Consider the following 14,616-nt stretch of genomic DNA (forward strand, 5'->3'; position numbering starts at 1 on the left):
GGAATTCTGTAGATGTGTTCTCTCTTTTCCGCGTCCAGCACGGAAAAGGAACAGGTCCGGTTCCTGAGTGGAGGAGCTGGGGATTAAGAAATACAAGAAAGAGACCAGATAGAAAGATAGAAACAAAGCTGGGAGCCAGGTGGGACGCCATCCTCTCTGATGGAGAGGCAGGGACCCCGGAGCCCACGCAGCACATTTATTTTATACCTCCAAATACCAGGAAGTATCACCAAAACTTAGGATCAAAGGAGCTTATTTGCATTCTTGAGTAGGCCCTAGTATTCCTGGTGCTTGCCTGGATTTACATAGCAAAGCCCACTCCCCGGCACCTGGACAAAGGTAAAAAGTCAGTACTGATAACGCCCCCCACCTTCTTGGGGAGGGCGTAACCGAGACGCGGCTCTGCCAGTCACCATGGGCTCAGCTGACAACAATTTAAAGAAATGCCCATGTGCCTTCCCAGGCAGCCCTCTACAGAATTCCATTTTACATTTATTGTTTATCTTAAGAGGAAAAAATTACCTTTATTTTGTGGCTCAAACAATGGGAACAGAGAGCTTGTAATTTGTGTGGGGTAAATATCACATAGGTGATGAAGGGAACAGTCAGATTTTGATTTCCAAAGCAGGATCTCTTGAACTACTACAAACAGTATTGAAAGTTTAGCTAAAGTGAACTAATAAAAGGGCAACTCTAGGAGTTGTTTCCTCAACTATTGACAGAAGATGGTACCTTTTTAAGGACTCTTGTTTGAGGCATTGAAGTGTTACATGGTTAACAGAAGCCACATTGCAAACATTCTCTCATTGTATCACTTCTCTAACATTCCCATTTTCTGAGGTCTCTCAGGTTACTGACATGTCAGCATTTGCCTTATTATAGTTGTTTGTTCTAATATTGACTGAGCTTTAAATATATTTTAAAAGCTACTTCTGTGTAATTGTGTTTGATTTTATTTTGCAGTTTGCTAGATAGAGCTGAGAATGTGGAGTAAAATTCCTTTTTTTGTGAGTGATTTCAGCTTTCAATCTCTAAAACAATGAAACAGGGAAACTGTTATTAAAAGTGTGTTTTTCAAAATAAGGGCACTTCTGAAATAAATAAATCTAGAAGAGTCAACTTCTCAGTCTCTTGAGCACTTTATTTGTTATAAATACAAGTCAATACCACAAGATGGCACCTTCTTACTTTCAACATCTACTATTACAAACAATTATCTTCATAAAATGGTTTCAGCTTTTAATGTGTTTTAGGTATTATTGAAACCTTATAAAAGCAAGACTTGCTATAAACAGGATCGGTGTTTGATGTATATTAAATGAAGTCAGAAAATTAACTTCAAAAAAAGAATTTATAAATATTCGGATAAGAAAATTGAAATTACAAAAGCAGAGTTTGTCATCATTAAACTGAATTACAACCGTGTGATTAATTCTATATCTACGTTGCTAAGTTTTTGTTAAAATGCAGTTTTAGTAATCAAATAATCTACCTCATTCTCCAATATGACCACCTATTTCATTTGTACACCATCACACTCAATACACATTTCATTTAGAAACCATTCATTTCATCTAGTCTGTCAATTATGCACATTCCATTTCTTTTAATAGATGCAACCCATGAAGTGCCATCACCCCTGGCTACAAAACAAAATGCAGTATTTAACGGTAAAAACTCAGAGAATTTCTGAAATGGCAGCCCATTCTCTCTGTGTTCATGAAAATAGTCAATGCAATCTGAAGGTCTCTGAACTAATGTAAACTCTAGAAAACTCAGTGTTGAAATATGGAAAGAATAAAGATTTGCACTAATATAGTGCGTAACAATGCAGTGTCAAACTTGCCATTTATAGTAAATGTCTTGATTGGACTTTCCTCTGGATTGTCATCATGCTGCTGAAGATAAAGATTACTCAAGTCTGTGGGAATTCCATCACATTTTCTTCCTTCCATTTCCAAACAGGAAGAGAAGGGTTTTCAGGTCCCTTGAGAAAAATCAAAAAATTAAACACACCCACAAACAACTTGAAATCAAAATGGCAGACTGAATAGTCCTTGACTCCATGTCCAAATGAAGTTGAGGCAATATTACTTTTGCAGTATTTGTATTCTGCCTAATATATCACACTATGAGATTCCTCAAAAAACTGAGAAGTCTGAGAGCTACAAAAGAGAAAGCAGTTAAGGCAGTCGATGTCTACATTTGGATTTCCTTTTCAGGTTACATGTCTAAGTCTCCATCGTAGGCGAAGGTCAGAGGCTTCTGTTGGGGAGGTGTGCTTTGATGTGGTTTTGGCTTCTTGCTGCAAAGGGAAAAGAATTCCTGAGATAAAGCTCACAGACCTCTGTTTCATCTGCCAAAGACAATTGTGAGGTTTAGAAAGTCAATCAGTTCAATAACAAAATATTATTTTCTCTGGACTTGGGGTTTTCTTACTTGTCTAATGCTATTTTTAGGAGAAGTCTCATGCTTTCAAAATCTTAGAAATAGTTTAGGGGAAACAGTGACCTTGGTAGATGCCATGCTGTGAACAGAGGCAGGCTGCCACCAGCAGTAGTATTAAGTCAGCTCACAAGAAGTACACTGCATGCCAAGGCTAGCTGTAGCGTGTTTGGACCTTTGAGAGGTTTTAGGAAAGTTAGCAGCAGAAGCTGAAACAGTTTGTGTGGAAAATCCACTGAAAGAGGTTCAGGCCAGTCTCAATGTGGCTTCTTTATATTTTTAGTTATAGGACTTCTGTTCAGCTACACTTCAGATGATTCTCAATGATGGGTCTTCTATAACTTAGTTGCAATTTTGATGTGGTTGTGGGATGATGTGAGCACAGTATTTACCTACTCTGCCATCTTGACCCAAATTCCCCAGGAGACTTTTCTTTAGAGTTCCTGTTCCCTTTCTTTTCTCTGTTACTTATATTCATTATTCCCTTAAAAGTGCATTTTATTTTTATACATATCTCACCTCAATTTTGGTATCAGAAAAGCTATGATCACCTCACTGACCATAAATTAGGACCCAGAAATGCCTGACACATAGGCCACCACCAGCCATCTCTAATCCATCATGCAACCTGGCTGTAAGAGATCATTGACACATTTTAAAGTGACCTCTTCCACAGTCATCTGCATCTTAGCAAAGTATAAACCCATTCAGCCAGAAAGGTGGGCTCATTATAAACTGACAGGCAAGCTGCTAGCAGTTCTTAGCACAGTTGAATTTAAGCCACAAGGACTCATCCTCAGGCCAGTGGAGATTGAATAGTTTGATGAAAGCCGGAAACTGTCTGTTGTTTAGGCTGACCCTCTGGAAGTGGGGGCACTACTCTCAAAGTTCAGCAGAGTAAAAGCCCATTTACTGAGTTGTTCTGAACAAGGCAGAATGGATGTCATTATCTGGAATAACTTCCAGGTACTATGTCTAGATTAACTACAAACTCACCTAGTGGCCATCCCCATTAATTACCTCATGGATCTTTATTGCCAGGGGAAGTGGAACATCAGCAATATTTCAAAAACTTCAAACACTAATGGCAGAGATACACAGTAGTTTCTGAATAAAGTGGTTCTTAAGAAGACTATTTTTCTATATTTTCTCAAAAGTATTTCCAAGATGTATTATAAATTGCTTTCATCTAAAGTACACACCTAAAGACCTGGCATATTATAGCAGTGGTCTTGTCCTGAGCCTTTTACTTTGGGAAGAAATATAAAGTCTTTAAAACTGTTCTCCTCTAACTCTTTTGCAAGCTATTTAATAGAATTATATGTTTGAATTCTCTAGGCAACTCATAGGTAAGGGCATATACTATGTGTTTTGAGATCAATTAGATCTTTTCCCAGGTCTGTACCTTAATTTACTTGGAAATGACGAAGCCTCTAAAAATGTGAAAGCAGTAAACACTGCATTCTGTCTAAAGACATTTTAGGATTACTTAATAAAAAGAAACTATAGAGACTGGACAGAGCATATGCTCTGGGGTTAGGCAAACCCAGAGTAGATTTTTACCAGGCTGATGACCTCAGGTGTATTACTTAACTTTCCTGAGGATCATTTACTCTCTTTAAAATGGAGATGATGATAGCAACATTTCATTAGATTATTGTGAGGCCTGACTAAGGCAATCTATTTAAAGTACTTTGTTTGACATCTAAATATTAGACATTTTTCCTGACATTTGTCTCTAAAATTAATGAGCAATACATTATTTATTGTACTTATCTACTCATTTATTTGTTCAATACACATTTATCAAACTTGTGCTCTGAAAAATATGTCAATAAAGTATAGTAATTATAACTCTTCCCCTCCTTCCCACAAATCCTTGAGGTTTGGTAGAGGAGGAAGATGCTTATACAAATAACTACAATACCAGAGAGGGGTCAATGTCACAGGGTGGAGAGGGGGAAGGCATGGCAAGTTATTCTAGATTATTTGATAAGGAAATGTTGACATTTGAGGTTTACTGGGAAGAACTGGTGGAATGTCAATAGATAATGATAAAAAAGTCATTCTAGATGAATGGGATATAAGGAGTAAACCATGGAAGCATAAACCTTCTTTAGAAAGTTCCATCCTAAGTTGTTTTTTTAATATAAAATTTTAAGAACTAGATTTAGAGTAAATGGTTTTCAGCTTTGGTTGCATATTAGAATTACTTGAGGTACTTTAAAAGATCTACATGACCTGGCCACACATAAGACTAATTAAAACAAGAAATCTCTGGGGCTGGAACCCGAGTATCAGTCCCCTGGAGGTGGCAGGAGATGCCAGTAAACACAGCTGCCAAGCTGAAAGCTACTGATAAAAGTCAAAATAAAAGAACATTATTTCAAATGAGAATAATAAGGACAATGATCTCCCACTCAAACTATTCAACAGTTTTACTGTTGATGGTTATTTTGTCGGTTAAATGATCCTGACATGTTTCCTCTTAGTATAACGTGCTACCCATAAAAACACTGAGTATAAACTAATAATTCGTACTTACCAAACAAGGTAGGAAGTAAATACTAGGAAAATCATGATAAGAAAACCACCACCTGAAACACCATAAACCCAGATTTTTACTCGGCCATCTGTTTAAAATAGAGATAAAATAACAAGCTTAGCATACTTGCTTTATTTCTCATCTGAATTTATTATTCATTTTCATCTGAATTTCTGAGTCTTGCACAAGTCAGAAACACCCAAATGTGACACCTATCAAATGTAAATGTTAGATCATCTATCAAAAATTTCACAGTGCTAAAGAAACACTGGCAATCATTACTTCATAAAATGTAACAACTGGTAAACTATTTTGAATTTATTTTCATGTGTATATTGTCTTATACATGTAATACGTCTTGACTACATAAATAGAAGAAAATAAATTGTAATTAAGAAACAGTCTGCATGCAAAGAGAATTACTATGCCTATTTTTGGTGACTTTGCTTCCTGAATAATGTTGAGTGAACAAAAATGTCATAACCAAGCAAGCTAATCTATTTACCAAAATATTATAAGATTATAGCCATATGTGTACAAAATATACATTATTTTGGATTGGATTTGCTAGAGTTAAAGAAAAATAGATTAAAGGAAAATAGATTAACCTAATAGTCTGATCAATGGAACAATATCTCATTTTACTATGAGATAACTCTGACTTGATTGTATGCATGTTTTTTCTATGTATGATAGATATTTGACTTGTATCTGGAACTCTAAAATTTTATGTGAGCATAGAGTTAACTAAAGTCAGAATTGGACTGACAAAGGAATTGTATTCCTTTCTGAAAGATATTCACACACAGATGGATTGTTATATTACATGAATGTAATTAACTGCAGGTTTAAAAAAATACATTAACATCTAATTCTAAATGTTTCCATAGGATAAAAAAAAACAATCAACATTTGTTGAAAAAATACTTATTTAGAATAAAACCATAATATGTTCAATTATATTATGACCACCTATAGTAATTTGACACTTTCAAGCATCAATCTGGTTTTAGGATGAGGTTTCAAGCATCAATCTGGTTTTAGGATGAGGTTTCAATGTATTAATGCTATTTTTCTATGGCCAGAAATCTTTTTACAAAGCTTTGATTCTGATCTCTTGAAACACTAAAGATGAAATCCCCCAGTCTGAGTTTTTTACTATGACAATTTATAAAAGCCTTCCCTGAGTGAGAATGTACCTTTAATCTTACTATCCCTAAGCCTAAAGGAGTGGAAGTATTAGGAGAATCCAGTGCTTTTAAATCCCCAGTGGAGAGGGATGTGGTCTGTGGCCTTTAAAAGCATGATCCTTAAAAAATAATATATTTTTTGTAATAACATAATGGATAGGGCTAAATTTCAAACTATTAAAAGGTATGTAGTGAAAAATAAGTTTTCCTGCCCCTCTCTCTCAGTTTCTGACCCATGTGCTATCACTATTACCAGTTTCCTTGGGAATCATTTCACAGTTGTTTCTACATATGCAAGCATATGTATACACAAACACATTTTTTAAAGACACAAATTATATATATCATTCCCTTTTGATTTGTACATATTTTCATTCTATTTCATAAAACTATTTCATTCTTTTTAATATATCTGATATATTGCATAATTGTATTATTTTTGTTTTTCTCATTTATCCTATTTACACATATTTATGTTGTTTCCACTCATTTGCTATATAACAAGCAATTGTGTAATGGGTAGCATTTATATACTTATTTGGTATATGTATATATATTGGTATATGTATATATATTTGTATAATGAGTTGCTAGGAGAGAAATTTTCTGTCACAATGCATGATCTATATTGCCCAGATGCCCTCCTAGAGGTTGATCCAACTTACATTCTCATCATGAAGACCTCTTTTCCAAAACTAAATATATATAACATATATGCTTATATACATAAACATAGACACACATGTATATTTGCATGTATCTTATTGATGCTTGTATTTGACTCTTCAAAGGTTAAGGACCTTACTTGTGGATTTGAAGATTCATTTCCTTGGAACCTTACCCTCATTCTCTTCTGAAATATGGTCTACAAACAACAGATGAATCTGGCTACCTTTCATTTCATGTATCCTTCAAAGAACTTAGTCACAATGTGAATAAGATTTTAAAGAAACATTTATGGCATGCCCAGACATCTAGGGCAGTGGTCGGCAAACTGTGGCTCGAGAGCCATATGAGGCTCTTTGGCCCCTTGGGTGTGGCTCTTCCACAAAATACCATGGCCTGGGCAAGTCTATTTTGAAGAAGTGGCGTTAGAAGTTTAAGTTTAAAAAATTTGCTCTCAAAAGAAATTTCAATCGTTGTACTGTTGATTTTTGGCTCTGTTGACTAATGAGTTTGCCCACCACTGATCTAGGGGAATCAAAATTGAGTTCAGATATTGTAGTCATCCTTAAAAATTGGTTGAGGAATATACATCTTGTTTCTCCCACCAGATCTAGGGGTTATTGAGGCAGGGCTCTGGATTTTGCTTCATTTAAGCACATCATTAAGGCACTTTTGGTCCAGCAAAGGCCTAGGGTCTGGAAGGAAAGTAGCCAGGGTATATTTTGCCTGAGTTCTGTCTGTTTTTTTTATCTTCTCCCTGCCCCATCAGCTATGCCACTTTGCTCAGTCATTAGCAGCATTTTGTTTCTTAGAAGAGGCATGTGTGGTAGGCAGAGTATCCTGTGTTCATTTTCTGCCACTTGACAAGATGGGAAGCAGAGACCAGTACTATGAAAAGGCCTGAAGGACCTGCCTTTCAAACCTTGCTGTCACTTCCTAGTGGTGTGACTTCTGTAAAATTAATTTGTGTGGGCAGTTTCAGACTCCTAATCTCTAAAATGTGAGTAATAGCATCTCATTAGATTGCAAAAACATAATGAGAAGATTCATGCAATAGAGTAAGCACAGACCCACGGGGTACATGGAAAGCATCTAATAACTATTCATTCCTGTTTAGTAATTCACCGATTCCTGAGCCCTGCAGGCCTGATACTGTGCTACTACCCACAATAGTCCTACAGGTCCACAGAGAAGAAGAAATTATACTCAATGACAAAACAGGCACATTCGGAGCCATGACATCAACAAGGTCTGTCTGCCTTTGACAATTGCCATTGCTTCACTACACATTGAGTGTTGCTCAAACCAGATAGGGTCCTTGGACATTTTCTAAGGTATTTGCATGTTCTGGAGAATCTATTCCACCTTTTGATTTTAATTTAAATGATATACACAAATTCACAATTGTAGAAGCATATACTGTTGCAGAGATAGTTTATAATGAAAAAATATTTTAAAGGTTAATAGTTTGGTTATTTCATTATCTCTTAGACTGAAGTTGGCAGACTTCTCCTCAACAATCTATGAAAATGTTTACATTTAAAAGAGATTGTGCATTATCCAATGTTCAAATTTGCAAAACCTTGCATAGACATATTGCCTTTTCCTCCATTCTTTCAGTCATGAATATTAGTCACAATATAAACCCTAATGTCCCATAAGAAAACTTACATTTCTTAACACGTAACTGAAATGTACCTGGATCAAGGGGCTGAATAGACCATCCTTTAAAAATATCATGTATTTTTGAATTCACAGGTCTGTTCTTCCCAGCAAGGTTTTTCACATGAGCTTTTCTATCCTCTGAGCCAGGGACTTTCATGCAGTAATCCAGAAAACCATTTGATCTCATTATCTCCGTATAACCCTTCTCACAACCACAGACTCCACCCTACAGCAGAAAAGATATTTTTATGATTACTCGTTGAGTTGTGTAGATAAAAAAGAATAAGTGTTGAAATCACTTGATATTTGCAAATGTTATGGCAATTTCTATGTGTTTTTTTTTCCAGCAACCGTCTTGCCAAAGAGATGAAAATCCAATAAAGTCAACCCTTAAGTAAATCACCAGCTTTTTTTCTAGTGGTTTACAATTCGTACACTTTGCAAATATGAAATCACAATTATTTGTCAATAGAGGGTATTAATTACACCCTTTTCTCCCTTGTGGAAATGTTTAAGGCATTTAATCAAAATAACCTCAACTCTTCCCCCATTCCCAGCTGTTTAGATTCCTGCCCACTCACTTCAACCTGCCCTTGATACTGAGAAGCAAAGCAATAGAATTATGTACATATCTTATTTGAGTTATGTGCTCCTTGAGCTCTGTTGCTGCCCCAGCTGCCGAATCTCTCTCTCCCCTGCTACCCTTGATCAATAACTGGTCTGAACTACCTCCCTGCTTGTAGGCTTGGCTCTGCACTCAAGGAGGGCAGCCCAAGGGGAGAAAACAAAAACAACAAACAAAAAACCCCAAAACTTCACCAAAGGCACATGTGTGTGAGAAGAAATCTGTTTCAGGAACATGACATAACTTTAAAAATTATATGTGCACTGCACATTTTTCAATTTCTGAGCAGTGGTAGATGGGAGTTAAGGGAGAATGATTTCTGCTTTAAAATATATATACACGTTCATATATATGGACGTGCACACCTATATGGTACTTTTTATTCATAGGCATTTATTTAACTTATTTAAAATGAACTAAAAACTTACACTATAGTATTTACAGTGTAATCAACTTAACATTGAGCACATACAAACATGCATTTATAATAACTTTCAAAATAATTTAGGTAGATGAAAGGCTAAGAATCAAGGAATAAATCAATGGAGAACACTTACTAATAAATAGAGCTAATATAAATTAGATATCTGAAAAACAGATTTAGCTATAGGCAGATTTATAGAAAAAGACTGCCTGCCTTAACACATTCCCGCAAAGAAATCCTTAATCACTGTGACTACTCCTGCCAATGCCTAGATGGTATCGTGGGCACATGGAGCTGCTGCTCGCTTGAGTGACAGGAAGGCATCCGGCCATCTGTGTGCAGCCCAGCAATTAAAACACTAGTGGGCGTCTCCTGCAAGGACTCACCTGAGTGCAGTAGGAGAAAGGTTTTCTGCAGGCTGGATTGCACTGGCGAATAGCGGCAGGCCGTGCCTGGGGGGAGCAGCCTCCTACAAAGGAAATCCCATCACCACTTGCAGATTTTTCTATGATAAACATTAAGAAACAGTTTTTCTCTCTCTGGCACTGGCCACTTTGTAACAGTGGTAGTATTATTTTTTAAATCCGTTTGCTGACATGTGGCCCAGTCTTACTTTATTGATTACTCCAGGATGGATGGATAGAGATGGGAGGCTCTGCTCACAGAAGCTATTTATAGATTTTTTATACCTGCTGCTGGCAGTATGATTCCATCTTATGGCTATGCTGGAGGGTGAAGGCTATGAGTGCCAGCATCAGTAAAAGAATCGGTGACATCTCAATTTAAGTTCAGGAGCATAAAATGTATCAGCTCAAGACTTACTCTACATATATTTTTCTCCAGTTCTGGAGGACCCCACCTAGGCACTGGGCCAGTTCCCAACAACCACTTGCTAAAAGAAAGCCACTAATCAATGTATGGCACCAGAATATCAAACACTTTAGCAACATTTTAAAACATATTTCAGTCAGGATACGCATACCCTTTGACCTCCCCCCCGACCCCCCCGCCACACAACGCCCTCTGACCCCCACACTTATTTTTAAGAGCAAATATAGAAGCACCAGGAGGGGAAATCATACATATGATCTAGTATGTATAGTACTTGGCACAGTAATTGCATATTTGTGAGTAAATGGATAGAATAATGCATGCCTCTACAATCTGAAAACCACTCACATACTAGTCTTGTCTTCCTGGATTCCATGTACTAAGCAAAGAAGGTGCATAATATTTGATGGAAGTATTTAAACCTTATATATAATATTGGTTGCATTTATAGACTGTAATCTTTACCTTACTATTGTTAACCAGTTATAGTTTGATTTTGTAGCCTAGTAAAAGCTTTGGGCATAAGGCAGTGTAGAGAACAGTCAGGACACTTTCCCTGAGAATGAAGCAGATAAATTCTCACTGTTACTTGGAAAAGAAAATAATCCACACCAGAATTAGCACTTTGGTGTGGTTATTAATTTGGGCATTAGTGGCAATAACCACACAGTCCTGTTGCTACCAATTGAGTGTGGAGGGGGTGTTGTCCACTCTTTAAAGCAGCAATGTCCAAAGTGCAGTGTGTGGGCCCCTGTAGGAGGGCATCTCTAGGGAAGAAAATGTTTGAATTTATCTAGTTTATATAACACTTTTAAGAATGAAATTAAGCTCCAATAACACTTAGAATGATACTAGTAAGCTGAGCTCATGCATCAGGTGTCCACGTGTACTCTGTGCAGAGAATTTGTAGTGCGACGGCGCCACTTTAACTCTCAGCATATTGCAGAGTGTGGATGCTTTCTGTGTTCCTGGTAAGGCTGATTTACAATATATTTAGTTTTAATAACTGATGAAATGTACAAGTAGCTTAAAATAAATTACTGTATGAATAAACTATGGATTAAAGGGAATACCAACAATGCAAAAACACACGCATAAGGAAAAGACAGAGCTGACCCTCCTATTCCTACAGAAGAATAGACGTTCTCCCTACAATAAGTTCTTTGCCCTCCCAGTACTATGTAAAAATAATGGCAATTTAATTTTCTCACATAAGAAGGCATAAAAAACCTTTAAAATTATTGAGAAGACTAGACCAGTGGTTGGCAAACTCATTAGTCAATAGAGCCAAATAGCAACAGTACAATGATTGAAATTTCTTTTGAGAGACAAATTTTTTAAACTTAAACTTCTTCTAATGCCACTTCTTCAAAATAGACTCGCCCAGGCCATGGTATTTTGTGGAAGAGCCACACTCAAGGGGCCAAAGAGCTGCATGTGGTTCGTGAGCTGTGGTTTGCCGAGCACTGGACTGGACTATAGATCAAATTGTATCCATCATCATGAATGAGGAACATTTCCTCAATCTAAATTTAGATATTAAATAGTAACATGGAAAAGACTGTAAAATCTCAGAGGGAAAGAGGGGTGGGTGAGAGGGAAGAGATCAACCAAAGAACTTGTATGCATATATGCAAACCCCATGGACCCAGACAACTGTGTAATGGGGGCAGGAGGCAGATGCAGGCTAGAAGGGGTCAAATGGGGAAAATAGGGGGACATTTCTAATACTTTCAACAATAAAAACAAATTTTAAAAATAGTAATCATGACTAGCACAATCTTCAAAAACGAAGCTTCCAGCGAATTAATATATGCATGTATAATTTGCAGCAAATTTTTGTACCATTAACAAATATAATGTTTTAAATTTTTATATGTCCTAATATACCCTTTTAATTTAAATTTCTGTACATTTTATAATATAACATATAAGCATATAAATGATATATAAACATGATATGTTGAGATAAGTCCTCAAAATCTTTTTACTAAGAAGGTACATGATTTAAAATTTTAGAGACAATTGTTTTAAGTTGGCATCTGTCTTTTTCAGTCTTTCTCAGATAATAATATTTGAGAAAAATTATTGTGTTTCAGCTTATTCCTTTAAGTTGTCTGCTATATTATGATGGGTCTTCAAATATAATTGTTTGCTTTCTGAGATGCAAAGGTCTAATGACAACTGGACAAGAAGATAATCAAAGGCTGCCTGTTCAGTGTTACCTGGCTTATAATTTGTAAGCGAATTCTCTTCACAAACAGCAACACTCAGATCTTTAGGAAGCACCCACATGAATCTGAGGTAGGAATACCTGTGACATTAACGCCATCTGAACGTTGGCACCATACGGTTCGTTCATTATTATTCCAAAGACTTGCTTTCCATGTGTAGTGATAGCATTTGCCTCCTGCAAGCAAATATGACAATAGCGGTTCTATTACCCCTGACATAAGAAAAGAATACGCTTAAGCAATCAAAGCTGAGAATTGAAAAGTGCTCTTGGTACCTGTACAAGGACGTGTTTCTAGAACCTGCTGGGGACAGCTGTCTTGGTTTTCAAAAGACTGAATTATAAATGTCCTTGACCTAGATTGGCGGCCCATGGTCTCAAAGCTTCTTCCATCGATGCAGGTTAATTCACATGTGCTCCACTCCGACCAGCCCGTTAGATGACAGTCTCCTGGATGGGTGTGCAGTACAGAGTGGGGGCAACAGCATGGAAACTGGCACTTGACAGCATTTACATGGACAGGGTTCACGGGAGATTGCTGGTGGTGCAGTGGTAGGGGTGAGTTCCATAGGCCAGACATTCTACTTTGACGAATTTTCCAGTTAGAATGTACTCAGAATGATAAATTGATAGTTTAGTCTATTTTAGAAAGATAATGCCAAAACTAGATTGGCATTGCTTTGCTTCAAATCATAGTCATATCTAAAGAACACTACATATCTGCTAGTGATATTGATATAAACTTTTTAAAAAGGGAGATGTAGAGGTTAAAGGAACTAAGTTTTCAAAGAGCAGCATAACATTGTAAAATTGAGGTTCACAGCAACCATAAAAAGAGAATAAGTTGGTTATTAAAGTGGAATATCTTTGGGCCTAAAGAATGTCAAATAAACTAAACATACACACACATTTGTGTGTGTTTATATGTACAAAAGCATATATGTTTACATACATGCATATGTATTGTACATGTCATAAGGATATATTAAGTCACCTTAAATTTATGCCATATACCCTAAGTTATTAGAATTAAAATAAATTCATACATTTTATGCAAATAATAATGCCCTTCACAGTTACATAGAACTGGTGACAGAATGCTTTCATAAACATGTAGCCTGATTTGTCCCCACCACGCCATCCCCCTGAGGTTCATCCACTCAGGGATTCAGTCAACAGTGTTGGAGTACTGACCAATGTGCTGTCAGGTCAGGTGTTATTGACACATTTTCTAGATGGAGCAACCATTGCTCAAAGGGTGAGACCATATGTCCCAGGGAAAACACCAGGGAAGTGATAGAGACAAGAATCTAACTTAGCTCTTAAATTTCCAAGTCCAGGGTTTTTCTCCTCTTGCCTCCATTGCCAGCATATTCCAAAGTTATAACCAAAGTTAAAAATTACTTAAAGTTAATAAAAAACTAATAGAAAATAAATAAGGTCATCATGGAGGGCACTCCCCATTGTTTGAGGCTGCATACCTGGGCAGGGCACAGAACACAGCTGCTGCAGGGTGCCATCCTGCCAGGGCACTTCTTTACACTGGGCATCGTCCACACGTACAGCTGAGCTAGCAACCGAGCCATTGTGGACCACACAGGAGAGGCTGCGGATCTGGACTCCCTCCCCACAGTCTCCACCCTGGGAGAGGAAAGGATACTGTCAGAATCACCCAAATAATTAGTAGCTCAGTTTTAACTCGTGCTACCTCTTGCTAAAAGAAAAAAAAAAAAAAGGTAAACCCTAGTTGTATATTTCAGCAACTTCCTCCTCCTGGGAGTTCTCTTTCAATTCTTGACAAGCATCACTAAACAATTCTCTGAGAGGGGACAGAGAAGCTGAAGAAGAAATGCAAATTTATGCCATGGAATTTCTCTTCTCAGAATATGACCATTCATTCTGGAACTCGGCTAGAATTGACTGAAAAAGAAACACCATTCATAATTTGTATAGGTGTATGGGATAAAATGGCCTAGAATCTATAGTCACCCC

At 37.0% G+C, this 14,616-nt stretch overlaps 1 protein-coding gene across 1 annotated transcript in view; it reads right to left on the minus strand.

Moving 5' to 3' along the window:
* Positions 1–1,122: 1,122 nt before the first annotated feature.
* The window catches only part of THSD7B (thrombospondin type 1 domain containing 7B), an 885,792-nt gene continuing 872,298 nt past the window's right edge, over positions 1,123–14,616 (minus strand). The window contains exons 22-28 of the mRNA XM_080669078.1: positions 14,106–14,265; positions 12,901–13,074; positions 12,706–12,801; positions 9,947–10,029; positions 8,545–8,737; positions 4,991–5,078; positions 1,123–2,305 (exon numbers count right to left, since the gene is read on the minus strand). Of these exons, the coding sequence (XP_080525204.1) occupies positions 2,224–2,305; positions 4,991–5,078; positions 8,545–8,737; positions 9,947–10,029; positions 12,706–12,801; positions 12,901–13,074; positions 14,106–14,265 (876 nt within the window). The 3' untranslated portion in view covers positions 1,123–2,223. The remainder of the gene's footprint in view (positions 2,306–4,990; positions 5,079–8,544; positions 8,738–9,946; positions 10,030–12,705; positions 12,802–12,900; positions 13,075–14,105; positions 14,266–14,616) is intronic.

The sequence above is a fragment of the Plecotus auritus genome (assembly GCF_963455305.1).
Source record: "Plecotus auritus genome assembly, chromosome: 5".
NCBI lineage: Eukaryota > Metazoa > Chordata > Mammalia > Chiroptera > Vespertilionidae > Plecotus > Plecotus auritus.